The following is a 27474-nucleotide window of genomic DNA, read 5'->3' as shown; positions in this document are numbered from 1 at the left end:
AGTCATTTTAATTACACTACACTATTTTTAATTAAAAACACTAAAAAACAGTCATTTTAATTACACTACTATTACACTACACTAAAAACAGTCATTTTAATTGCACTACTATTACACTACACTAGAAACATTATTTTTAATTACACTACTAATACAATACACTAAAAAAAGTCTTTATAATTAAACTACTATTGCACCACACTAAAAACAGTCATTTTAATTACACTACACTAAAAACAGTCATTTTAATTACACTACTATTGCCTGACATTTGGCGTTCTGACTGGAAATCGTCTCAATCGGAAATGACCTGTTCTCCCATGTCTTCTTCAGGTTGATGATGCTTCTACACCTGCATTGCTTGCTGTTTGGGGTTTTAGGCTGGGTTTCTGTACAGCACTTTGAGATATCAGCTGATGTACGAAGGGCTATATAAATACATTTGATTTGATCTGTAACGCTTCAGCGATACAGACTGAATAGAGCCGTAAACGGGACTAATGAAGGAATGTAATTACCGGGACCTTGTGATTCATTCCAGGATCGAATGGGTTTTCTATTCTTCAGGTGTTCATCATTGCCTCAGCCAGTAATGAATAAATAAATAATTGATATGTCATTACTACATTAGTACTTCAATTCATTATTCATACTCTTGTTGATTTTGAATCATGTATTTGCTTGCATGCTACTGACACAAAGTGGAACCAAATTGAGCTGCTTATTGATATCAGATTCATTCCTTTATTATCATCCAAAATACTGTAACAATTTCAACATGAAATTAATTTCTCTCATTATATGCATATAATGTCATATATAAGACATGGCACTTTCATGTTCCTTGCTTGGTTTATTGGAAGTGTATCATGGAGATACTGTGTAAATGTTAATGGTTTACTAAGATGAGGACTAGGTTTTATTTGCAGGTTTAGTAAACAGAGGATCATGGAACTGGTGCCGCCACACAACCATCATTTGACCATGATCAACAGGTAGAATTGCATCCAAACATTTCTTCCTTGTGAGGTTACTGTATATTTAACATTCTAAGATATATTCTTCATATCAATTCTAATTTATTTACAGCAAACCTGAGCAAAAATCATTGTAAACAATTTAAACATTTTCTTACAAGATCAAATGAAATACAGTGAAGAGAAAACGTGTCGTTCTTTTCAAGATGTCCATTTCTCCTGTGTTTATTATTATTTTTATACCTGACCTAGTGTTGTTTATGTGCTTTTTGTAAGATCCTATTCTGGACTTTCTATTTCCTACCTCTGATATTGAACTCTGTTGAGGAAACATTTAGCTGGATGGTTTACGCCTGTTGTATTCTGTCATGCGACAAATAAACTTTGATTTGTAACCCACTCCTTGTGCTGAATATGATAAATAGATAATAAATTAGACATATTGTATAGGCATGCAGGTGCAGTTTTTACATGTTGTTCTGGCTTTATAAGGAGTAAATATGACAGCAATTGTTGTATGAAGCCTGAAATATTGGAACAAGGCTTCAATCTTTTACTTTCAAAGGCAATATCTTTGTGATTGTGAATGTAGATCCTGTGCATTCCTTCATTGACCTTAAAACTCCTGAAGGCTCTCCTCTTCTGAGTACATTGAGGACACGCTTAGTGCTGAGGAGGAGAACATAGCTCCCCAGGTCAATCTCTGTCCAGTCTCTGGATCAGTCTGCACCACTCTAGCCTCTTCTGCGTGATGTAGGCCGGGGTGATGGTCTGGACAGGGAGGCGAGGCGAGCCCTCCACTCTGGCCCTCTCACACAAGGCCTCTGCGTTACAGATCACATACATGCCGCAGTCATAGCTGTTCTGCTGCAAAGGACAGGGCTCCTCCACAAAGGGCACTTTCCTCCCCGACCCCAGGAAGGGCTCCAGCTTTGTGGCGATCCGCCGGGCGTGAAGCGAGTTGCCACCACTCTGCGAGTCGTAGTGGGCAAAATGGCCGCCGTCGCGCAAGAACAGCAGCAGGCTCCAGTGAGAGCCGCCGGCAGTCTGGATGGAGTTGTCGTTCACAGCCAGGAAGACCCAGCGCCGGGAAGCTAGCCCCAGCGGCTCCAGAAACATGGCTAGTTCCTCCGGGCAGGCAGCACACTTGATGAACTGGGTGACCTCGGGGCTGATGAAGATGGCCGCTTCGCCAAGGCCCTTGAAGAGCTCAGCAGCAAAGTACTCGAAGGCAAAGCCGATGACCTGGTCATTGAGCCAGTGAGGGCCCTCCAGTAAGGCCACATCAGAGCGCCGCAGGAGGCTGTCCTGGTAGCTCAACACAACGGGATCCATTCTCTCCAAGGCAGGGTGGGGGCGGACAGGTAGACAGGGTCAGTCTGGAAAACATGGAGGAACCGGTTTTAGGGAGATTAAGTGAAAGATGAAGCAACACTACTCTACACAATCACAAACTGTCATCTTGTCAGATTTTTCAGGAATGAGTGCTAGCTAATTCATTAGTTGAGTGTATGAGCCACAAAAAGGAGGTTTTCTACTAGTTAGCTATAGCCTAGGTGCTGAAAGTACTTTCCAGATCCCTAACCTAATAGATAGCTAACCTAACCGTAGCTATGTTGGCAGGCTGATTAGCTATGAATAAATAAATACAACTTCTACTGGATATAATCTTCAATCTCACAATTAGTACTATAGCTATAAGGCCTATCTAACAACACACTAAGTTAGCTAGTCATAGCTAAAACATTTTTATTTTGGTCAAAGTTTGCAGGGTTGCTGGCGCTGCATTGCGTTTTGCTATGCTAGCTAGTGTTGACTCCCAGGCCAATGGGTTTGGCATGCGCAGTGGGTTTTACGATGTACGAAATTAATAAACAAACTTACATTTTATTTCACATACCTTACCAGACACATTCACTAAACACGTCCATCAAAAAATGCAACCTTCCTTCCTCGTTGCAGTAAGAAACGTAAACGAGTACAAACTGCTCCACTACTGTAAACATTTTGCGACAGTACTGCGGGGCAAGTGGGCTTTCCGAGACTCGCTCTGTCCATGCGGGTGATTCGCTGAATGAGTCGGTACATCCAATCCCCTCGAACCTCTCTGGGAAACCCTCCCTCCCTGATTATTTCACCCCGCCTATCAAGTAGCGTGAGCGCGCACTGTTTAGCAAGGGGAAAAGGCAGCAGAGGTTTCATCGAACGTCACCGGGGATAGGAAGGGCTGCTTTTAATACATTTTAAGAAGAGAAGAAAATAGGACAAATATGCGTCACTGTTCGGGACTGATCTGAATTTTGAATCATTTTCGGGGGAAGTTATTTGGAGAGAAGAACGAAGGCGCAGTTGTTTAAGGAAACCCAGGGAATTAAAAATCAGATTTGAGAGTTGCATTTGTGTGCTAATTCCCCTGTCCCAAACGAGAAGGCTTCCGCGCACAACAGATTTGGATTAACGTTCATTGATGTAATAAGGTAAGAAGTGTTGTTACTGTCCCAAACGAGGCTTTTCATGTGTGTATAAATATATATATATATATGTATGTACCAATCACTGGGGTATGGTACCAATAGGCAAGGTTTTGCTATTGACGATATGATTTTTGGAATTCCATTCATCGCGCGATGAACTACCCTTCCCACTGAGCCACAGGGAGTTTATTGCGTGTAGTTACCATTACTTGAAACGCTGTGTTAATTTGTTGACTGGATTAAAGCTTGACCACTTTGATTGTGCGTGTATTAAAGAAACCACATCTTTGCATACAAAATGAGTTATTTTTACTTTGTCAGTAGTGGGACACCCATTATTACAAAAGTCCATTGCTTTCGAGTAGTAAGTTATTGTCATGAGCTGTTAGATAACTGATGTTGTAGTTTATGTCAAGGGAACCGAAAGTTTAGAACCTACGCACTATAGTTTTTAAACCAAATTAATTAATGTCAAATCAAGACAATATCTGTCAACGTCCATGCAGATGCATTGTATCCCATCAAATGTATCAAGCAAAATAGGAAGGTTACAATGTCCCGCCAACTTCAAGTGATCTCAGACCCCCCTCTTTTGACACGAAGTAATCGAACAACAATTGAGAGCAATAGCAGAGGTGTGTTGTCTCTCTCTGTCTGGGGCGGGGAAATGTTTGCATGTATTATTTAGCGGAGGTCAGCCAGAATAGCTTCTAATGCAGTGGGTGCAGTACAGACTGCAAAGCAGTGGAATTGTAGAGGAGGTCTAAAGGGGTGAATAAGCTGCTGAATCATGGGGCCTGCCCAGAGCAGCACTCCTTAGCCCATAACATTGGTTCCATAGCCATATCCACTACTTAACCCTCAAGCTCACCTATCCTCATACTGAGTTGATTGAGAATGTTTATATGATCTTTGTAGAAGGTTATTGTTTGTAAAGCCAGTGTAGAGGCTATAGCCTGTATTCTATACATGTCTTCTGTAGCTTGGATATTGTTTAACCTCTGGAGTCTGATATGGGTATGATGGGAAGCGATTACTCAATGCTGAGCAACAACAAGACATTTTGAAATTACTAAAATATAACGAATGTTTAGTAATGAACTTTTATTTCTTATTGTTGTTGCATTGTCGAGCCTGCAAGTAACCACTTCGTTGGACTGTGTATACCATGTGTATCTCGTACATATGTCTAATAAAACTCCCAGGTACTACAACTATATTCTCCATAAAGCTTGTTACTTTGGCCCATCCTCTGCTTGTTACTTTGGCCCATCCTCTGCACAGGTGATCAGAGTGGGTCTGGAGGAATGCATTGGGACTGAGAAGACACAGCTGCATGCTGGGAAAGCACCATGAGTTAACATCCAATGAATAGTCATGATATGATGTTCTGGGGAGTGTCCATGGCTGGAGCTTGTATACCTGAAACGTGTAATAGCCTGGGTCAGGACTAGGCTACAGGATATTTCTGATCACAACTGGATACATTGTGATGAATGGGTTCATCTTGTTGAACTAAAGGCCTACAGGATAATATGGAAAGCAAGCCATCAGAGATGAAGGCTTGAGAAAAAACACATTGTGCTGATATGAACCTAGAGGTTCAAAAGTGGGAGTGATAGTTAGCGCAGCAGAGTAGCTACAGCAGCTGTTGTAGCCAGAGATCTAACACCTGATGCAGTAGAAGCAGTGCTGATGCAGTAGAAGCAGTGCTGATGCAGTAGAAGCAGTGCTGATGCAGTAGAAGCAGTGCAGGTGCAGTAGAAGCAGTGCAGGTGCAGTGGCAGCAGTGCTGAAGCCATGCAGTGCAGATGCAGTGCAGGTGCAGTGGAAGCAGTGCAGATGCAGTACACGGGGGCTCTGGAAATTGTTTTCATGTATGTTCTTAGGTGGGGTATGCTGTGGTATACTTTAGAAACCGATTATCTTTGAGGTGGACCAGTGACATCAATGTGAATGGCCATTTGGCTGCACATTATTTAGTCATTGTACACTACTCTGTAGACGCTCCAAAGTCTGAGCTGTGGGGTGCTGCTTTCACAGCAGTAGCAGAGCAGTAGCAGAGCTCTTCCAAAGTGTTGATGGCTAGCCTCCATGATGGAAAAGACCATTGCAGAAATCTACAACTATTGCATCACCCTAAAGCTATCGCTCCCCAACCACAGAGACTGTAGCCAACATGTAGACTGTAGACTGTCAGTTCTATCCTGATTGTTTTGTTCACTGGTGGACCGAGGTGACAAACTGCTCCTCTGACCATGCTATGCTTTTCCCATATAGGCCTACACAATGCCTTTGAGGATTCTAAAACCCAACATGAGTGACCTCATTGCCACATGCTTCTGTGGGGTGGGGTGGGGTGGTAGGTCACGTGCTGAGTCACTTGGTCAGCCGCACATGAAAAGTGTTGTGCGGCCGCATGGCCGGATTGTATGGCGTAAGTGATTGGCACGCACATGAAGTGAAGTCATTAACGTGGAACATGCCTGTTGCCCCTGAACAAAGCTCCCCATTCTCTGTGGCCATTACAGAAGGAGGCTATGGAACCTCAAAGGCTTGGCTTCCCCCATGGCTTTCCCCTCGTTAACTCCTCATGGTGCTCAGACTGGTCAGAATGAGAGTTTCTACTTTTAATGTCACATGCACAAGTACAGTGAAATGCCTTTCTTGCAAACTCAAAACCTAACAATGCAATGATTAATAACAATGTATTACTAGAAAACCCCCCACAAGAAATCTAAAATACACAATTAAGTAAGTAAGCATACTAAATATAGGACATTTTTAATAAGTAAGTTCCAATACCATATTTACATGTGCAGGGATATTGGAGTGATGGAGGTAGATATGTACAGGGGTAAGGAGACTAGGCAACAGGATATAAGATAAACAGAGTAGTAGCAGCTTGTATGTGAGCGGCTGTGTAGATTCAGTATAAATCTATGTGCATATTATGCGTGAGTGACCAAATGATGGAGTGCAAGTGTGTAGGGCCCTGTGAGTGTGCATAGAGACAGTGCAAAGATTGAAATAAAAGGTCAATTAAAGGTTAACTCAGTCTGTGTAGCTATTTTGTTAGCTATTTATCAGTCGTATTGCTTGGGGATAGAAGCTGTTCAAGAGCCTGTTGGTGTCAGACTTGATGCACCGGTACCTCTTGCCGTGCGGCACCAGAGAAAATAGTCTATGGCTTGAGTGGTTGGAGTCTTTGATGATTTTCCAGGCGTTCTTTTCACACCGCCAGCTGTAGAGGTCCTGGATGGCAGGGAGCTCGTCCCCAGTGATATACTAGGCTGTCCGCACAACCCTCCGTAGCGCCATGCAATCGAGGGTGGTGCTATTGCCATAACAGGCAGTGATGAAGCCAGAGGATTTTAGGGCCCATGCAAAACTTGTTCAACCTCGTGAGGGGTTTAGATGCACCGTTGCGCCTTCATGACTGTGTGTGTGTGTGTGTGTGTGTGTGTGTGTGTGTGTGTGTTGGACTATTTGAAGTATTTAGTGATTTGGACACAGAGGAACTTGAAGCGGTCTACCTGCTGCCCCCCCCCGTTTCCTGTCGTCCACGATCAGCTCCTTGGTCTTGCCGATGTTGAGGGAGAGGTTGTTGCTCCGGCACCACACTGCCAGGTTACTGACCTCCCTGTAGGCTGACTCATCGTCGCCGGTGATCAGGCCTACCACCACTGTGTCATCAGCAAACTTGAAAATTATGTTGGAGTTGTTCATGGCCACACAGTTGTGGGTGAACAGGGAGTACAGGAGGGGACTAAGCACACACCCCTGTGGGGCCCCTGTGTTAAGGGTCAGCGTGGCTGAGGTGATGTACCCGGGGTCGTACTATCAGGAAGTCCAGGATCCAGTTGCAGAGGGAGGTGTTCATACCCAAAGTCATACGCTTGGTTACGAGCTTGGAGGAGACAATGATGTTGAACGCTGAGCTGTAGTCAATGAACATCATTCTCACATAGGTATTCCGCTTATCAAGAGTGATCGAAAACAAGGAATTGTTTTTCTTTTCCTAACATTACCGGCTGTGTTTTCTGTTTTCACCAAATTGAGTTTAAATACAGGTCAGGCCTATGATTTGGCTACTAGCCTACTTGGTCACTAGACTACTTGTTACTTGGTCACTAGCCTACTTGTTACTAGCCTTGGTCACTAGCCTACTCATTATTTGGTTATTAGTGTCCCTTTAAAAGTACGGAGTTCGCTCCTACAGTAGTTCTCCTCTAAAAAGGAGTGTCTCTTGTGGAGAGAGGACGGGGCCAAATCTTTGTTTAATTCATCTCTATTGAGAAACCCCTGTTGAGATTTAGTTAATATGCTAGAACAATCACAGGAAACTTGAAGGGTATGTAGCGAAAGTTGCTTCTGGAAGAAATCCCTTGAGTTAATTTTACCTACTGCTTCATCACTCTTAGCAAATGAGGTCTAAGGTATTTCATAATTTAAGCGATAGATTTTATTTAGCTTAAATGGTTACGTCAACTAAATTATTAGGCCAAGATGGAATTACCGTTTAACCTCACTTCTTGGACATACCAGAGCCTTAAATATGCAGTTTTAGAAACTGTTCTTTGTCCTGTAAGCCTTACATGGCAATGCAGGAATTTTGATAACGCACACTGCACAGGGCTGCAGGCCTGAAGGTTGTGGGTTCACAGACCACCATGGACAAGAGTAGGAGTGGAAAGTTCTCCTTTATAGTAAAAGCATTGCATGAATCTATCATCATATTTACAGACCCAAGAAAATATTGCCTTTTATAAACATTTCATTAAACTCTACATAATTTTAAACATTAGCAGAATATTTTTTTTAATACCACACAAATTACCAAAATTATAGGATAAGAATGGACACCGAAGGGCCTCCCGAGTGGCGTAGTGGTCTAAGCCACTGCATCGCACTAGAGATCCTGGTTCGAGTCCAGGCTCTGTCGTAGACGGCCGCGGCTGGGAGACCGATGAGGCGGTGCACAATTGGCCTAGTGTCCTCCGGGTTAGGGGAGAGTTTGGCCGGCAGGGATGTTCTTGTCCCATCACACACTAGTGACTCCTGTGGTGGGCGCAATGCACGCTGACACGGTCGCCAGGTGTACGGTGTTTCCTCCGACACGTTGGTGCGGCTGGCTTACAGGTTAAGCGGACATTGTGTCAAGAAGCAGTGCAGCTTGGCTGGGTTGGTGTTTCGGAGGGTGCACGGCTCTCGAACTTTGCCTCTCCCGAGTCCGTACGGGAGTTGCAGCGATGGGACAAGACTGTAACTACCAATTGGATATCACAAAAATGGGGAGAATAAGGGGTAAAATAATAAAAAATAAAATAAAATGTGTTCATCTTATCATATTTCTCCAAAAATGTTACATTTAACTTCTGGCTATTCTTCTTCCGTGGCTAATCCCAATGAGAGAAGGTCAAGTGTTTCGCTAAAAGCTGTCTGAGGTTAAACATCTTCTATTGTACAGAAAGTGAATAGCTTAATCAAATGGTAGTGAAATAATTAGATTTACTTCCCAAGAAAAGTGTATTTTTTTTGTCTCCTCTGCTATAGAAGGTTGTAGCTCAGCCTCAATGTCAAATAAATGAAACCATGATATCCCCAAATGTGTCGGGAGTCACGTCATTCCCGGGCTTCTACACCTGCATTGCTTGCTGTTTGAGGTTTTAGGCTGGGTTTCTGTACAGCACTTTGTGACATCATATTTATAAAGTAAGAAGGGCTTTATAAATAAATGAATACATTTGATTGATATTTTACATCTACAGCTGTTATAGATCACTTTATATAATCAGATCTGTTTTATTTTCTTTCAAATAAGCTTTATCTGGCCATTTTCACTCCATTATGGAACTTTAAGGGTTTATGACACAGTCCCTCTAGTAATTGAATTCATTGGTTGCATGTTGCGTGACAATATGTTTTGGAATGTTTGTTTTAGGACTGATGCCCAACTGAGCGTTCTGCTCAATACATCCTTATTGGGTGCTGATGAATATTAGTTCTAAAGTGCATTACTGTGGCTTGAAAACACAATGACATTTCTTAAGAAGGCAAATCATTATTAGGAAAACCTTTATTATTTTTGATGTCACCAGATTGACTTTAGATGCAGTATTACTTTAACTAGGTAGCTAAGATTGAGGGGAGACCTCCAGATTATAGCTAGCTAACGTTAGCATTGCCAGCTATTTTTGATGAACTTTGCAAGCTAATGTCATTGCCATCTGTCTAACGTAAATTTGACAACATGCAAAGTTGTTTCCTACTATTTTATGAAATAAGCCCAAATCCTAAAAACATTATAGCAACCTATAGAGTTTACAATTGCATTGATGAACACCCCCCCCCCCCCCCCTGCCCTCCCTTACTATATAATTGGCAAAGGTGCCGAATGCATATTGTCATTTATCAGCGTAGTAACAAACCCCAACCATGTGACCCCAAACTGTTCACACCCCTCTTGTTGGCAAAGAGATCATTTTGCAGTTTTCAAAGCTTATTTCCTGCAATTCTACACATTTTGCAATGTCTTATGTGTGTTCATATTATACAAGGGGTCCGACTGAGTTAAAACATTTAACTTTTTTTATTTGGTTATATTTTTTTATTAGTCGGGACCCTTGGTCTGTATTGACCCCGTTCTGGGTCCAGATTCGATCCATGGGGGCCCGAGATATTACCCTTCATCTGCCAGCAATAGGCTACTGGCTAATGTTACAAAAAAATATGAACATTTCCTACAGCTGGATCTTGTTTTCTTGAATATAAGGATGACTTTTGGGGGCGGGTGTGTAAACAACAAGCACTCTTTGATATTCTATCACAATAGATGTACAATTGAAGGTTATTTAGAACTTTCTCAAAATTGTCTTATTGTCAGTTTATTCTGGCTGTAGGAGTAAAAGCTAGGCCTGTTTTATGCTAACTTTCCAGTCAGACCTTGTCTGGTGTTCCATGGTCTTTTTCCACCTCTCATTCCTTTGTTCACTCACTGCGCGCCCATTTAGCACGGAAAATACTTCCCCTGGTCATGTCACACAACTCCAGGTGAGCTGTGAAAGTTACAGGCACGGAGGCTAACATTCGCTCCAAGTGTTTCTGGAGGGGGGGGCCAATGTAAATCTGGGAAAATGGACTCTCAATAGGATCACTGGACTGCTGTGACCATCTTATTCAAGGCAGCACGCTATTGTTCAGAGAAAAAAAAAACACCTGAGCTGTCACTATTTTGGATGATAAGTCCCTTTTTGAAGACTTATTAGATCACTTCCTGAAACAAGTTCCTGGCTAATTGGCCAAGATGCTAGTTGAATTAATCAATGTGAAACTGGCTGAGCTTCGATTCAGTATAATAGTGACTTATGGACAGATTCTTACACTAAATCTATACTTTGCTTTGTGGGGAAAAAAACATATTTGTGTAAAATTACAAAGGTAATGTTTGATGTGGCCTCTGTAATACCTAGGACTGCCACAAGAATTGTGAAGCTCCATACGTTCATCTCAAACAAAGCATGGATCAATGTGGCCACTGTTTCAGATTTCTGCGTCCCTCCATCCACTGCTGCTCCGACTGCACCATTAGTCTCATATTTCAATGAGCGTCGTCTGGCTGCAGACTGACAGCGATCAGTCAGGCCCGTCGTCATGTTGAAGAGGCTGTGAGAGCCCTCTGAACGCTGACCTACAGTTAGAGGTCATGTTGTTTCTAATGCGCTAAGCAGATGTGCTTAACATTCAGCCCTGCAGTTAATGTCATAGCCTGCCCATTGTACTGTATATGATGAATATTGCATTAGTGCCATCATGGCTGCCAATGCATAAGCTATACTGTTTTGTTATACATGGGAAACCAATGGTCATCCCAAAACATGCTTTTAGGTTGTGCTTTCAAATCTCTAACCGTTGCTGGTATTAGAGTCGTTGACGGTTGCAACAGTGCAGCAAACAAACCAAATGAATTGTTAGTTTGAATGATAAAAAGCATTTTGTGCTTTGCTCATGTTCAGTTCGTAGAAAATACATCATAAAGTCATTAGAGTGGACCCAATTAAATCGTAATCGTAATTAAATTGTTGCCAGCAGCACAGTTAGTCACCAAAGCTCTGGATAACGTGAAAACAACCTAACCAGCTCTGCCAGGTCAAGTAAAATGGTCAGTGAGGTGTTCTCTCATTTGTGTCTGGAAGTAACTAGCAAGTTAGCCAGTTAGCTTGGGTGCTTGACTGTCGCTCTGATCAACCATACTCTTCCGCCACTGTCCAGTGTGCACTCTGTACGATCGAAGAGCAAAACGCTCTGAATTTACAAATTGACAATAATGTGAATTGACTAACGCCCAGAGAGCACGCTGGCACTCCAGATTGAATTTATAAACACACCCAAAGTCGAATGGTTTCATATGTATATATAATATATTCTATTCTACTGTATTTTAGTCAATGCCACTCCGACATTGCGCTTCCTAATATTTCCCAATACAATTTGATGCCTAGCTAGTAATTTGTTATGCTAACAGGCTAGCAAGAGGTTGCATAGCAACAGCATCAACTTCCTGTAGACAGGCGAAGCGCTAGTATGCTCAACTGAAAGGATACTGTTCGTTTACAGACGTATACTAATAGTATATATATTCATTAAGTATGTAGTATACAGTATGTTAGTATGGGTATTCAAACACAGCTATGGATTCTGTTATGAAGTGTGTGTACTATAGGACTGCCAATGACTCCAGTTGATTTGAATTGAACCGGATACGTTTATGATGGAACTCAGGATTACCTTGCACAGCATGACCTCATATGGCTGGGTTGTATCTTTGAGTATCTTTCAGTCTAAACGTTTTTGTATTATACTAAAAGTTGTACGCCCTCCAGTATGGATTAAGGGTGTGAACGTAAGAAAAATCCCTAACGGGAAAACAGTTATTTTGTTTTTTCTCCCCACTAAATTAAAATAACACTGCTGCTGGCTCGCTTGCTCTTCGCTAATGATGTGAGTGTGTGTTCAGTCTTCAGTCTATTGCTTGTAAAATATCCTAACCTATTAATTGATAGGCCCTGCTTTACTGAAGTTGTAAGACATTGCAAGCCAAGAAATTGCGAAATACAGCATTCCATTGCAAGATACATCTTTTGATTGCTGATAGATAGAATAGTGCCTTCTGACTCCTGTCTGCCTGGTGGCCAACGTGCCTGGTCATGTCTAGAAGGGATACAGCTTTTGTCAAATTTGTTGTAAAAAGTATATATATTTTTTGCATTTCGGCTAACCCCCCCTAACCTTTATCAAATGATCCGAACCTGCTACGTTAATTCTCATAACCTGCTGTATACGTTTTCCTAAACCTACGAAAAGTACAATTTGACCAAAGTGTATGCCTTCTAGACAAAACCGACCGGCCTGTAATGTGCTCCTCTCCTCTCTTTGTCCCTCGCTAGCTCTATATGAAAGATGCGAGTGTTCTTGGAAGTATTGGAAACTAAATCATTCTACTCCTTTCCAAAATCTTAAGAGTCGCTTCCTAGCAAAATATGTATTAAATCACAGTATTTAACAAACAGGCAGGCTGCGTGTAGGTAGTATGAGATTATTTGATTGACAGTTCTGGTTGCCTAGTGATGGACGGTAGTCACGCCCCAGAAGCTGCATTCCTTTACAGACAAGTAAAATACCCGTTCAGTGGCGCTTCGAAACTATCTCCAGAGGAGGTTTCGTGTCCGCATTTAAAAAGCCTTAGTGTACCTTTACAGACAGACAAACAAACATGCCGTAGCTGGGTGCTTTCAAGGGGTATATGACTGTGGTACAGAACTTCATTGCTTGGCTCTTGCGATCATATAATACGACCATTATTCTGCATTTTAAAATTGACGTCGAATTTTATGATTTTTCTTGTCGTTTTTAATGGAAAACTGATTTTAAAAAGGCTGTTTTTAAACGTTTACTTTAGATATGTGTAGCTTTTCTTTTTTACGATAAGAAAAATCATACAATTCCACGTCAATTCACAATGCAGAATGATGGTCGTATTATATGACCGCAAGAGCCAGGCAATGAAGTTCTCTACCACAGTCATATAACCTTTGAAAGCACCCAGCTACGGCATGTTTGCTTGTCTGTAAAGGTACATTGTCTTTTTTAAACGTTAAGCAAAATTGTCCTTTTGTAATTTGTCCATAGTATGGGATACCGTTATGAATCAAGACATCACAAGTAACAACTGCAGTGTGGTTATGTAATTAATGCCTCACAAAGGAATCATCCCGCAGATAATTCGATCAACATCAACACAGTTAATTGACTGTGATGGTTAGTTTGATTCAGATCTTCATACCCTGCAGGTCTAAAGACTGTTTGTGTTCAGTTGGTTGCATGGCCGCATCATTCCAACGACTGACGGAGGCATCGAGCAGGAAACAGACCAGTTATCAGTTCAGATCTGTTGGCACTGAATATTCAAGGCAGGTTGTATCTCTGGCATTGTAATGGGAGCAGAAGTCCTCAGCAGACAGCTGTGAAACAGGACATGAGTTCTGGTGTTTTCTCAGTCAGTCTGTCTCTCGAACTTGCATTGTTCATATCTTGCATTACTCATCTCATATGTGTATATATAGTATTCTATACTATTCTACTGTATCTTAGTCCGTTACGCTCTGACATAGCTTGTCTGTATGTATATAGTCTTAATGAATTCCTACTTAGATTTTTGTGTATTGGGTATATGTTGTGTAATTTGTTATTACTGCATTGTCGGAGCTTGAAGCGCAAGTATTTCGCTACACCCGCTGATCACGTGTATGAGATCAATAATTTTGTTCGAATGTGTGCGCTTGCGTGTTAGTGAGAACGGTTGATGCGATTTAAAAAAATACATTTTATTTTTTATTTTTTGATAATCCGATTTAATATAATAGTTTGATTAAAACATTTACAGTGGCTTGCTAAAGTATTCACCACCCTTGGATTTTTTCATATTTTGTTGCCTTACAACCTGGAATTAAAATTGATTTTTTTGGGGGGGGTTGTATCATTTGATTCATACAATATGCCTACCACTTTGAAGATGCAAAATATTTTTTCTTGTGAAACAAACAAGAAATGAGACCAAAAAACAGATCTTGAGCGTGTATAACTATTCACCCCCCCCAAAGTCAATACTTTGTAGAGCCACCTTTTGCAGCAATTAGAGCTCTCTTGGGGTATGTCTCTATAAGCTTGGCACATCTAGTCACTGGGATTTTTGCCCATTTTTCAAGGCAAAACTGCTCCAGCTCCTTCAAGTTGGATGGGTTCCCCTGGTGTACAGCAATCTTTAAGTCATACCACAGATTCTCAATTGGATTGAGGTTTGGGCTTTGATGAGGCAATTCCAATACATTTAAAAGTTTCCCCTTAAACCACTCAAGTGTTGCTTTTAGCAGTAGGCTTAGGGTCATTGTCCTGCTGGAAGGTGAACCTCCGTCCCAGTCTCAAATCTCTTGAAGACTGAAACAGGTTTTCCTCAAGAATTTCCCTGTATTTAGCGCCATCCATCATTCCTTCAATTCTGAACAGTTTCAGTCCCTGCCGATGGAAAAACATACCCACAGCATGATGCTGCCAGCATGATGCTGCCACCACCATGCTTCACTTTGGTTGGGGATGTTGTTCTCAGGGTTATGAGGTGTTGGGTTTGCGCAAGACATAGCGTTTTCCTTGATGGCCAAAAAGCTCAGTTTTAGTCTCATCTAACCAGAGTACCTTCTTCCATATGTTTTGGGAGTCTCCCATATGCCTTTTGGCGAACACCAAATGTGTTTGCTTATTTTTTTTCTTTAAGCAGTGGCTTTTTTCTGGCCACTCTTCTGTAAAGCCCAGCTCTGTGGCGTGTACAGCTTAAAGTGGTCCTATGGACAGATACTCTAAACTCTGAAGGAGCTGCAAAACTCCACAGTAGAGATATCTTTGGTATTTTTGTTGCCTCGGATTAATGCCCTCCATGCCTGGTCTGTGAGTTTTGGTGGGCGGCCATCTCTTGGCAGGTTTGTTGTGATGCCATATTCTTTCCATTTTTTAATAATGGATTTAATGGTGCTCTGTGGGATGTTCAAAGTTTCTGATATTTTTTTGTAACCCAACCCCGATCTGTACTTCTCCACAACTTTGTCCCTGGCCTGTTTGGAGAGATCCTTGGTCTTCATGGTGCCGCTTGCTTGGTGGTGCCCCTTGCTTAGTGGTGTTGCAGACACTGGGGCCTTTCAGAACAGGTGTGTATATATATATATATATACTGAGATCATGTGACACTTGCACACAGGTGGACTTTATTTAACTAATTTTGTGACCTCATGAAGGTAATTGGTTGTACCATATCTTAATTAGGGGCTTCATAGTAAAGGGGGTGAGTGTGTATATATATAAGCACACACCACTTTTCCAATTGTTTTATTTTATTCCCGTCACCAATTTGGATTATTTTGTGTATGTCCATTACATGAAATCCAAATTAAAAAAAACATTTTTAAATTACAGGTTGTAATGGAACAAAATAGGAAAAATGCCAAGGGGGGTGAATACTTTTGCAAGGCGATGTACATGCTTTCTAAGAAGAACGATTTCCCTAATAATAATCCTGTTTCTATGGAGCCATCTGAAATCAGGCTACCTGATGGCACCCTGATAAATGCAGAAAATCACCAATCAAAATAAATGTTCTACCACAGCGACTGTTCTTTTTGGGAAGCATATTTGTTCATGAGTTCGGACATATAATGTTTGTATGTGAACTATTTCTAAGATGCATTTCTCAGAAAACCATGTGTTTTTAATCGCAGAGTAAGGTGTTTACATGACTATTGCATAATCTGTCTACTGACATAATCAGTGAAATAGCAAATTATTACCGTGCATATAAACATACTCGGTGTGAGCGTGTGTATTTACCAGCCACTGTGTCTGGAGGAGTCCACCCGCTGGTGCCCAGCTCATCCTCCTCTTGCCTTGAAGCTGCCTTGCCCCAGGCCAGGACCTGCTGAGCTGAACCAGGCCTTGGCCTAATGGCTACCATTCTTATAGGGTAATGGAGTGTGTGTAATCCAGGTCACTGATACCTCCTACAGTAACCTCCCTGTGTCTTCTTCTTCACCCTCCTCTCCACTCCCTCTCTGCTGCTTTTTCTCCCTCTGACCAACCCCAGCTGCTTGCTTTCAACACCGGCGGAGTGGATGCTCTGACATCACCCCACTCACTCCTCTAGAGTAGAGTGGTTCCCAACTTTCCCAGTAGAGGCTGTTTGCATCAGGATTGGGGCCAATTCCATTTCAATTCAAGAAGTACACTGAAGTTCTCTTTAGAGTACATTTCCCTCATTGAAGGGAAATGGAATAGGTTTTACTTTCTGAATTGAAATGGAATTGACCCCGACCCTGCTTGGCATCATACAGTCATTTGCCATGTAACTCGCCACCAGACAGATTTGTGCTTGAGGTGATACCTTTCTAGTGGTTAGACTTTGCAAACTTCTAAAGAGGTGTACAATCCAGCTACACATGAGCTCAAGGGTGTTCTTTATTCCGTTGCTGTGGGCTTCCTGCCACACACACACTGAACTTCTTTCCAGTATGAATTGATGAGCGGCGTTACCAGGAAATGTTTTTAAACAAATCTGTGTGATGACTATATATTTCATGCCAGCTAGTTCCCCCATGTCTTTATTTGTTATAAAACGTGTTGGCAAAGAAATCCACAACTGTCTGGAGATTACAGAATGGCCAATTTGTTTTATGTGTATACTTAAAAAATATCTGGCAGTTACAGTGCACTTCATACCTTCATCATCATCATCATATTAGTTACATTGACATCTTTGAATTAGACGTTTTCCAAGTACGAAACCAATTTTTCCCAGTATTCTTGACCTCTCCTGTTGAGTTCTTAAAGCAAAGGTCATACGCTCCATGTGGTGTATTTCTTCTACAATGTCTATCCATTGTGTCACTGTGGGAGGGTCTTATAGCCATTTCCTAGTGACAACATTGTGTAAGTTATCAGGTATTTCACCCATGTACAAAGAAATGAATGTTTGTTCTATGTCAAATCCCATTAGTTTTCCAATGTTAGATCTTATTTCTCCCCAGTAAGTTTCGATTGCGGGGCAGGTCCAAAAGATATGAGAGTGGTCCGCCCTCAATAGACCGCATTCTCTCCAACAAGGGTGTAGTGAGCCAGTCTGTTTGATTTCAGGTTAGGTTATGATGAAACGTATAACATTCTTCCAACAGAATTCTCTCCATGACCTTCAGTTGGTGGAGATTTGTTGAGTCTCTAATATGTTCAACCATGTTTCATCAGTTATTTCAATATTAAGTTCCTCCTCCCATTTCTTTTTAATACAGTTTGTAGAATGTTTCTTTGAGGATTGAATACCCAAGTAGAGATTTTGAAATAGTTTTTTTGTTACTCCCCAAGTTGTATGCGTTAGTGAATACTTGGATTGATTTTGGAGGTGCTCGAGGCTCAGTCACTTTTATCTCCCTTAAGAAATGGTGTGGAACTTGTAGGTATCTGTAAAAATCTTGTTTATCCAGGCCATGTTTTTTTACTTAGGTCCTGGAAGTTATCTAGGTTCCCATTCCTTATAATTGTACTGAATGATGTGATGTCTTTCTGTGTCCACTGTTTAAACCTGCTGTCCTGAGTTGCAGGGATGAAGCTGGGGTCGTATGCGGGCCAACTCAGCAGTTTGATCTCTCTGTCTAAATAATTTTGCTTAACTACCCTAAACCATGTCTTCAGAGAGAAATTAATCCACTGATTTTGTCTATTGTATATTTATTTTACCATGTCCTTATTTCCCCAAACTGACTCTATGCGTGTCTCTGTCAAAGTAGTCTCCATGTCCTTATTTCCCCAAACTGACTGTATGCGTGTCTCTGTCAAAGTAGTCTCCATGTCTTTCCATTTGGATTCGTATTCTGAATTGCACAAACACACCAGAGGTCTCAATTGGGCTGACACATAATAATCTTTTAGGTTTGGTGAGGCCATACCCCCACAGTTTTTTGATAACTGTAATGTTGTATATCTAGTTATTGGTCTTTTACTGTTCCAGATAAACCTTGATATCCGTTTATCCCATTCCCTAAACTGTTTAGGCGGGATTTCTATGGGCAGTGATTGGAACAAATACAGTAACCTTGGCAGGATGTTCATTTTGATTGTTTCAATTCTACTACTAAGATCTAAGGGAAGTGAATCATATATTTTCTTGGTAATGTGATCGTAATTCATGCAATAAAGTTTGGGTGTATCTTTTGGTAAATTTACTCCCAGATATTTAATGGATGAGGAGGTCCAGGTGAAGTTATACCTGCTCTTCAGCTCTTCCTGTGGGGTATAATTATATACTAAGGCTTGGGGCATGTGTACGTTAAGCACATACCCTGAATATGTTCCAAATGTTTGTAAAACATCCATCAATTTAGGTACACTTGAGCCTGGGTCTTTAAGGAATAACAGAACGTCATCAGCATACATGCATATCTTATGTTCACTGCCTCTTATTGTTATTCCCTCTAAGGTTGGGTCCTGTCTTATTGCCTGTGCTAATGGTTCGAGGTACAATGAGAAGAGCGTGGGTGATAGATTACAGCCTTGTCTTGCCCCTCGCTCTAATTTTATCGTTCGTGTCAAATGTCCATTTATCTTTATTCTAGTGGTCGAACATGAATACAGTTTTTTGATGCACTGCATCACTTCTTTGTTGAAACCAAATCTATCCATAACTTGGAATAGGTAATCCCATCCCACTAAATCAAATGCTTTTTCTCCATCTAGGCTGATTAATATTGCACTTGTCTTATTCTGAGTAATGTGGTCCATGACATGTGGTGTTCTCCTTATATTGTCCTGTGTCTGCCTATTTTGTATGAAACCAGTTTGATCTCTGTCAATCAATTCTGGGATTCTGTTCTCCATCCTTTCGGCTATTATTGAAGCATATAGGTTATAATCTGTGTTAAGAATTGCGATAGGTCTATATGAACTGCATTCTTTCTTATCTTTACCCTCTTTTGGGATTACTGATATGATGGCCTCTCTCTCCATGACGGTGGGAGACCCCCTCCCTCAGAGTCCAGTTAAAACAGGCCTTAAGTAGAGGTGCTAATTGTTCTCTGAAGGTCTTGAACCATTCTGAAGGGAAGCCATCAGTGCCTGGAGACTTATGGACTTTTTGTTGAGATATTGCTTTATTAATTTCTTCGGTGGATATTTCTAAAGTTAGTCTATCATTTTGCTCTGTCCCAATTGAGGGGAGATCAAGTGAGTTCAAAAAGTGCTCTATTGTCTGTGCATCTGCCTTCTCTGGTTGCTTGTACAGATGTGTAATATGATTCAAATGCATTCTGTATTTCATCTCATTTGCATGTAATCTTTTTTTGTTTTGGGGTCTTTTATTTTGAAAATTGTTTTCTGTGCTTGTTGTTTCCGGAGTCTCCATGCTAGTAATTTGGTTGCCTTTGAGCCTGCTTCATAATATCGTTGTTTCAGGAACCTAAGCTTTTTCTCTACTTCTCTATAAATCTGGTCAATTTCCTGTTTTACCTTTTTTGAATCTCTCGTAATATAAGAGGGTCTTTGTATTGACTATGAGATCGTTCTAAGTTTCTTAGAGTTTCCTGTAATTTCAGCAGTTTCTGTGCTTTAATCTTTTTCTTTGAGAGATGATGTGGCTATGATCTTCCCTCTAATAACCGCCTTAGCTGCATCCCACAATATAGCAGGAGATACTTCCCTATTATCATTATTCTCCAGATAATGTTCAATTCTGTCTTTATTGATTCCTTGAATGCTGGATCATTCAGCATGCTTGTATTAAGTCTCCATATAGTATTTCTTGGTTTGCTATCAATGTGTAGAGTAAGGTAAACTCCATTATGATCTGATAAGTCGCTCTGCCCGATTCTACAATCCTCAAGCCCGTGTCTATCTGCACGGTACATGAAAAAGTAGTCTAGCCTGGAGTATTCAGTGTGGCGGGCTAAGTAAAAAGTATATTCCTTATCGGTCTTGTGGGTGTCACGCCATATATTGAGCAGTCCTAGATCCTGCAGTATCCTATTGATCTTTTTGACAACTAGGCTCATTTTCCTATTTTGGTTTGTGCTGTCCAATTTTTTGAGTTTAGAATTGTGTTAAAGTCCCCTCCACAGAAGAGAGTGCCAGTGGTTTCTGTGGCAATTAAATCAAACACCTTCCCGTAGAAGATCATGTCACTCCCTGGGGGTGCGTATACATTAAATAATGTAACTTCCTTGTTATCCAGTTTACATTTAAGTATAAATCTACCCTCGTCTTTTATTTCTGACAAACATAAAATTAACTGAATTTGGGATCAAGATTTCAACTCCCCTTCTACCTATTTTGTAAGAAGAAAAAAAAGTGTTCCTATATCCCATTTTCTTGAGTTTCTCGTGTTCAGGTGTAGATAAGGGAGTTTCCTGTCAGAATAGTATGTCAACTCTCTCCTCATCTTTGCTATGACCTTACTTCTCTTGATGTCACTCCCCAGTCCGTTTACATTGAGACTTATTACCTTCTCTTGATATCACTCCCCAGTCCGTTTACATTGAGACTTATTACCTTCTCTTGATGTCACTCCCCAGCCTGTTTACATTGAGACTTATTACCTTACTTCTCTTGATGTCACTCCCCAGCCTGTTTACATTGAGACTTATGACCTTACACTCCCCAGTCCGTTTACTTGAGACTGATGACCTCATGTCACTCCCCAGCCTGTTTACATTGAGACTTATGACCTTACTTCTCTTGATGTCACTCCCCAGCCTGTTTACATTGAGACTTATGACCTTACTTCTCTTGATGTCACTCCCCAGTCTGTTTACATTGAGACTTATTACCTTCTCTTGATGTCACTCCCCAGTCCGTTTACATTGAGACTGATGACCTTACTTCTCTTGATGTCACTCCCCAGCCTGTTTACATTGAGACTGATGACCTTACTTCTCTTGATGTCACTCCCCAGTCCGTTTACATTGAGACTGATGACCTTACTTCTCTTGATGTCACTCCCCAGTCCGTTTACATTGAGACGTATGACCTTACTTCTCTTGATGTCACTCCCCAGCCTGTTTACATTGAGACTTATGACCTTACTTCTCTTGATGTCACTCCCCAGTCTGTTTACATTGAGACTTATTACCTTCTCTTGATGTCACTCCCCAGTCCGTTTACATTGAGACTTATGACCTTACTTCTCTTGATGTCACTCCCCAGCCTGTTTACATTGAGACTGATGACCTTACTACTCTTGATGTCACTCCCCAGTCCGTTTACATTGAGACTTATGACCTTACTTCTCTTGATGTCACTCCCCAGCCTGTTTACATTGAGACTTATGACCTTACTTCTCTTGATGTCACTCCCCAGTCTGTTTACATTGAGACTTATTACCTTCTCTTGATGTCACTCCCCAGTCCGTTTACATTGAGACTGATGACCTTACTTCTCTTGATGACACTCCCCAGCCCGTTTACATTGAGACTTATGACCTTAAATTCCCCATGATGCATCGATATAAATAAAAAACCCTGTGCACCATATCTGCCTGCTTATCATGAACCTAAAAATGAACGAAAAATCAAGAACGATAATAAAGTAAACCAAAGTGCGAAAATACTTTGGTATTTGGACTCCCATGTCAGAGGACTGTCTCTTGCCTCCGGGGTTTGAGGGGACGATCCTGTCCACAGGATGGGCCCCTCGCTCAGATATGAAAATGCGTGACGTAGTCACAAACGAGACCCGGTGGAAGCGAAAATAATAAGAGCGCCTATTTCATCGTTTTTCACATCGGTTAATTACAAGTGAAACTATATCGGTCATGCTTGCATATCATGAACCCTCCCCTTGATATGCCCTTCTGTCGCCCCATTGTCAATGTGTCATTAATCCTTAGCTAATATATATGTTATTAGTGTGTTCATAAAGAATACATGCTTTTGGCTACTCACCCTTGTTCGGCATTGGGGGAAAATAGGGGATATATTTTACCTATTGTAATGTCAACCGTAACAACCCAAAGTCTTAACAGCTCGCGGTAACTATTAATTCTGTTAAATCCGATTCAGTGTCTTCCATCTTCCCGTTGGAAATGCCTGAGTCTCTCTCGGATGTGAACGTCCTCTCGCCGAGAGGGTTTCCCTCTTTCTCCATGACCCTGCTTGTCAACAATGATCCATGGGAGAGCCTGCTCGAGTCTTTCCGCTGGTGATGTTGCATTTTCTCCTGGCGGTATACTCCACTGGGAAGCCCCTTGACTTCAGGTCCTCAGTCGCCTCGTCTGCATGCTCGTATGTAACCGGGCCATTTTCCAGAAATACCCACATTTTTGCTGGGTATGATGCTTGGAAGCGAATACCCTTCTCTTTAAGTGCTTTCTTAATGGGGGTGTATTCTTTCCTTTTCAGTATCTCTCCCGCGTAGTCATGATCAAAGAACACTCGTTGGCCTTGGAAGTTAACAGGCTTTTTCCAGGTTGCATGTAAGACTTTCTCTTTGACTGAGACTTTTAGGAACCATACTACTATGGATCTTGGTGGGGCGCCGCTGGGGGGGTTTGAGGCCAGAGCTCGGTGTGCTCTCTCGATTCCCAGGTCCGTGTCGTCTTCAAGTATGTCCTTGAATAGAGTCTTTTTCTGCGTCCTCTACTACTTTATAAAGTCTAATGTTGTTTCGACGTGAGAAACCTTCGAGTTCTGTCACTTTTGCCTGTAGTGCGTGTTGGCTTTTCAGTGACTGTTCAAGTATTTCCTTGACTGCTGAGTTCCATGTGTCCATTTCCCCAATGCGCTGTTCTGCGTCCCCCATTCTTGTAGATATGCTGTGAAGTTCCATGTGTCTGTTCCATGTGTCTGTTTCCCCAATGTGCTGTTCTGCGTCTCCCATTCTTGTAGATATCTTGTAGAACTCATTTAGTTATTTTCTTACATCTTCTCGAAGTTCCTCTCGTAAGCCTGTGAGCGCCTCGCGCAATTCCTCCTTCATCACCTCATGAAATGAGGGTTCTTTTGCTGCTGCTATCTTATTTGCGCTAGCATTAGCTATTTCGGGTTCATCAATGATTATATCTTCTGCTCTCTTGTTACGGGCTGTTGTTGTAGCTCCGCGACCTTTTCCTATCTCCCCTTTTCCATTTTGCGTAAGTTATTATAATGCTCAGAGTAAATACTTGAATTTAGGGGTGGAAATACCCAGCCGATGTGCAGTACGAAAAACTAGGCCGCCATTTCCTAAGTTGCGTCACCGGCCCGAGAATGGCCAATTTTGACAGATTTCTCTTTCCTGAGAAAGGAACATCCTACTCCTCCCCTATACTAATGTTAAAGTATGTTAATAGCCCAGTGTAGCAGATTCATGCTGTTAATGATTAAGTTCCATTTGTAAACACAGATGTTGTTCTTGCCAAGTCTTCATCCAGATGATACTGATATCTCTGACACCATGGCTGCGTTTACACAGGCATCCCAATTCTGCATTTGTTTCACTAATTGGTCTTTTGACCAGTCAGATCAGCTCTGAAAAATATCTGATGTGAAAAGATCTGATGTGATTGGTCAAAATATCAGAATTGGACTGCCTGTGTAAACGCAGTCCATTTGGATCAGGCTACCTCATACTTATTTGGTTGTATGGTATGATTGGCATCCTTTAATGGTTTACTGTTGGAATGCCCTCTATCATCACCTCTTACTGTGTCTAGTTCTGAATGATTTCACATGGACACTATATAACTAACTATAGAACTCTCACCTTTCAGCTGTGACAGAGACACAATCAGAGGGGGAGATGGACAGAGCGGGGGAGATGGACAGAGCGGGGGAGATGGACAGAGAGGGGAAATGGAGGGGAGATGGACAGAGAGGGGAAATGGAGGGAGATGGACAGGAGGGGGATGGACAGAGAGGGGGAGATGGACAGAGAGGGGAAATGGAAGGGGAGATGGACAGCGAGGGGGAGATGGACAGCGAGGGGGAGATGGACAGAGAGGGGGAGATGGAAGGGGGGATGGGGACGGAGTGAGAGACTGAGTGGGAGACTGATGGTGTGGGAGAGCGCAACTGGATGACAGTGAGAACCAGCGAGAGAGGTTTGGAAAGGGTAAGAATTCTGGTATGTGTTGTGTTCTTCTGGGTTAGGGTTAGAGAGAGTGGAGTTTTGTCGCGAGAGGTTTGGAAAGTGCCAGATCTGTGTGTTATTCTCCCAGATTCCTGACAGGTGTCTGTAGCCCTATCTACGTCCTTCGCCGGTGCTCTGTCTGCGGCCAGACAGAGGAGCGTGGGAATGGTGAGAGTCCTCCAGGAAAAGCTCACATGCTGTCTGACCCACGGACCTGTTTGGCAGTCTGTCCATCCGTACTGTTTTCTAGGTAGTGTCTGTTGACAGGAAGCTCTGGCAGTCTCCTCACAGTTGGCTGTCTGCTGTGAGAATCCCTCTCCGGTTGGGATGTCCTGTTTGATCATGTTCCTGTCTGTTGTAGTTCAGAGGCACACATCAATGTTTTATTTCCTCTTTTGTCATAGTATTTTGTGTAATCTTCTCTTTTAACTTAAAGGGCAGGGAATGTAATTTTGTAGCTAGATGTTAAACGTTGACATACGGCATCAATTTGACCCCCAAAGAGTTAAAGTTCCTCAAACTGGAAACATTGTAGCATCAAACAAGACACTTAAAAGTTCATAAGGAGGTTCATGCGTTGCTATCAGTAGAAAGTGGAAAGGGAGCTGTAACAATGTCACGGTGTTGTTGCTGTGGAGAAGCCCCCTGAAATATGCTTCCTGCTTCGCCCATGCCGGGGTCATTGTCCTGGGAGTGGATGAAGGAAGTAGGCCTCGCCATTGCGACCACGCAGGGGTGGTCCTGTTTACTCTCCCTGTCTCCAGTGCTCTTTTCCGTGCAAACCCCTTCAGTGGTATTAATAGCAGTTCCTTTCAGGAACCTGCCTTTGAGTTCACTGGCATGACAGTCTATTGGATTGTTTGGCCCAGAGTGACTAGTATTTTCTGAAAGGCCCATGAACCATCCCCTTACTGTATGTAGAGAGGGGACAGCATTGCCCATTGAAGGATGGCCATGTTGATAGAGTTACAAAGATTTGCTCATTAGAGAACGCTATTATGGTGGCCATCTTTGATTTAGGTTAAGCTGCCTTATTCTTCAAAGTTGGAGTCTTTGTTAGTGGACTACTAGTGGACTACTAGTTTACATTGACATTTAACTGCTGAAATGAAATGGTGTCCTTTCATTATAAAGTCAACATTCAGAAATCAATGAACATGGCTATACACATGGCTACGGGTGTAGTAATTCTTGGCTAAGTAGTGACATGCTCTCCCTGCTACAGACTCCGTTTGTCCTGGCTTGTCACTGGCCAGGCCCGGATGTCTCTCTTCAAGAGTTGTGAGTTTTACAAGGCTATAAAAAAGCTATTTAGGCTTGACATTTCTTTCCACCTTTACATTTAACGATAGGCCGTTTTATTTCTATACATATTTTATTGTAATCTCATAATTCTGTTTTCTTTTTTGAATGTGGCATTAGAGCAATTTTGAACAGGATCAGCACAGTCTAGCATCCGATCATTCCTAGTACATCTTCCCCCTTTGTCTAGCGAGCGAGCGCTCCTTGTTCTGTGACCACACACTGTGCTAACTGGACTCTGTACTAATAATAGAACCAGCATGGCCAATCTCGGCTCTTATTTTAGCAGTGACACATGGCACTGTCACCCTGACCAACCAAACAAGATCCTCCGGGCCTCCTCAGCGAGACAACTTCATATTTGTGTACGAGTGCAAATTCACAGTTGTGCCACCACCACACACCTGTCGGCGCTTAGCGTAAGGCAAGCATGTTACTATTGTAGCAGGCATGTGGAGGGAGTTAGCATGGCAGTTGTATTTCATTTAGAATACCCATTATTATCTCTGTGCTGTGTCGTGCACACAGACCCAGGGAGCCTTTGGTCAGCTGTAATTACAGTGAGAACGGTGAAGTTTGGAAGGGATGTGTCAGTTGGGTTAGCCACATGCTAGCATGCTACCCTGCTAGGTTAACAGGTTAGCGCTATTGCACTTTGTGTAAGCCCAAACTCTGCTTAGCTTTATTTCTCAATATCTATGCCTAGGCCTGTCTCTTTTAAACATTGTGATTGAATTACTAAGGTATTTGTGATATCTTATCTATGAAGTTGTAAACAGGGCACCAATATTTAGTGAGGAAGGAACTTCAATTAGGCATTAGGTGAAGGTGTGACATACAGACACCAATCTCATCTCATCCTGTTTCCCCTTCATCAAATAGTTAACCTCTTGGCCAAGTCGGGGAGGCTGAAGGATCTCTGCTCCCACTCAGAGGAGGGGCCGGTGACGGCGCGGCCCTTTAAGTGACTTGGCACAGTGGCAGTGTTTCTGTTGGCTTTGAAGGCGTGGGGCAGCCATGTTTCCTCTCCTCTCGCTGACCCTGGCCTGCTGACTCAGGTGTCTCCTTCCAGCTCACAGTTCATACGCTGTACACAAATAGTTTATGACAAGCCATGTGTTAAGGTCCTGGCAGTGAATCAGAGAGACTGCATCAAAGTAGAGCTACTATAACTGTTTCATCTCTCTTTGGCTCTTCTCACATAATTCCTGGCTGTCGTTTGATCAAGAGCTTTTGATAGTGTGTTTATATCAGAGCATCAGTTGACGTCTGAACAAAGTTCTGAGAGGCCATGGTTGTGTTGTTTTCTCTGTGGCTGTAAGGAGTCCACATGTTTATTCACTGTAGATGGCCGACACTTTCCTTACATCGTCAAAGTCTGGAGAACCTGCCTTTTCAACCCAGAAGTTGAATACAACCTGAACCTTTCCAGCCCAGCATGACAGTGTGCCTGAATTATGGATAATTTCTTTGTTTTCCACTGGTTATCGGTTTATTCACTTAACACATTTGATTGAATAAGGCCCTTACTGGAAGAG

At 42.1% G+C, this 27474-nt stretch overlaps 2 protein-coding genes across 4 annotated transcripts in view; one reads left to right on the top strand and one right to left on the bottom strand.

Moving 5' to 3' along the window:
• Positions 1-721: 721 nt before the first annotated feature.
• Positions 722-2989, bottom strand: senp8 (SUMO peptidase family member, NEDD8 specific). 3 transcript variants are annotated; one of them, XM_065012314.1, is made up of 2 exons: positions 2862-2989; positions 722-2356 (listed from the first exon to the last, which is right to left on the bottom strand). In XM_065012314.1, exon 2 carries the CDS (start codon positions 2310-2312, stop codon positions 1674-1676), a length of 639 nt encoding a protein of 212 aa, XP_064868386.1. In that variant the 5' UTR covers positions 2313-2356; positions 2862-2989; the 3' UTR covers positions 722-1673. The 3 variants fall into 3 exon arrangements, with proteins under 3 accessions (XP_064868386.1, XP_064868387.1, XP_064868385.1); XM_065012315.1 differs by having other exon boundaries at positions 2883-2988; XM_065012313.1 differs by having other exon boundaries at positions 2878-2987.
• Positions 2990-3138: 149 nt separating this feature from the next.
• The window catches only part of myo9aa (myosin IXAa), a 223211-nt gene continuing 198875 nt past the window's right edge, over positions 3139-27474 (top strand). Inside the window, 1 exon segment of the mRNA XM_065012316.1 lies at positions 3139-3454. The gene's annotated coding sequence lies outside the window, so the exon portion shown is untranslated.

Source organism: Oncorhynchus nerka, linkage group LG27 (genome assembly GCF_034236695.1).
Source record: "Oncorhynchus nerka isolate Pitt River linkage group LG27, Oner_Uvic_2.0, whole genome shotgun sequence".
NCBI lineage: Eukaryota > Metazoa > Chordata > Actinopteri > Salmoniformes > Salmonidae > Oncorhynchus > Oncorhynchus nerka.
Note: the sequence above shows the minus strand (reverse complement) of the source record. Positions and strands in the feature narration are given on the sequence as shown.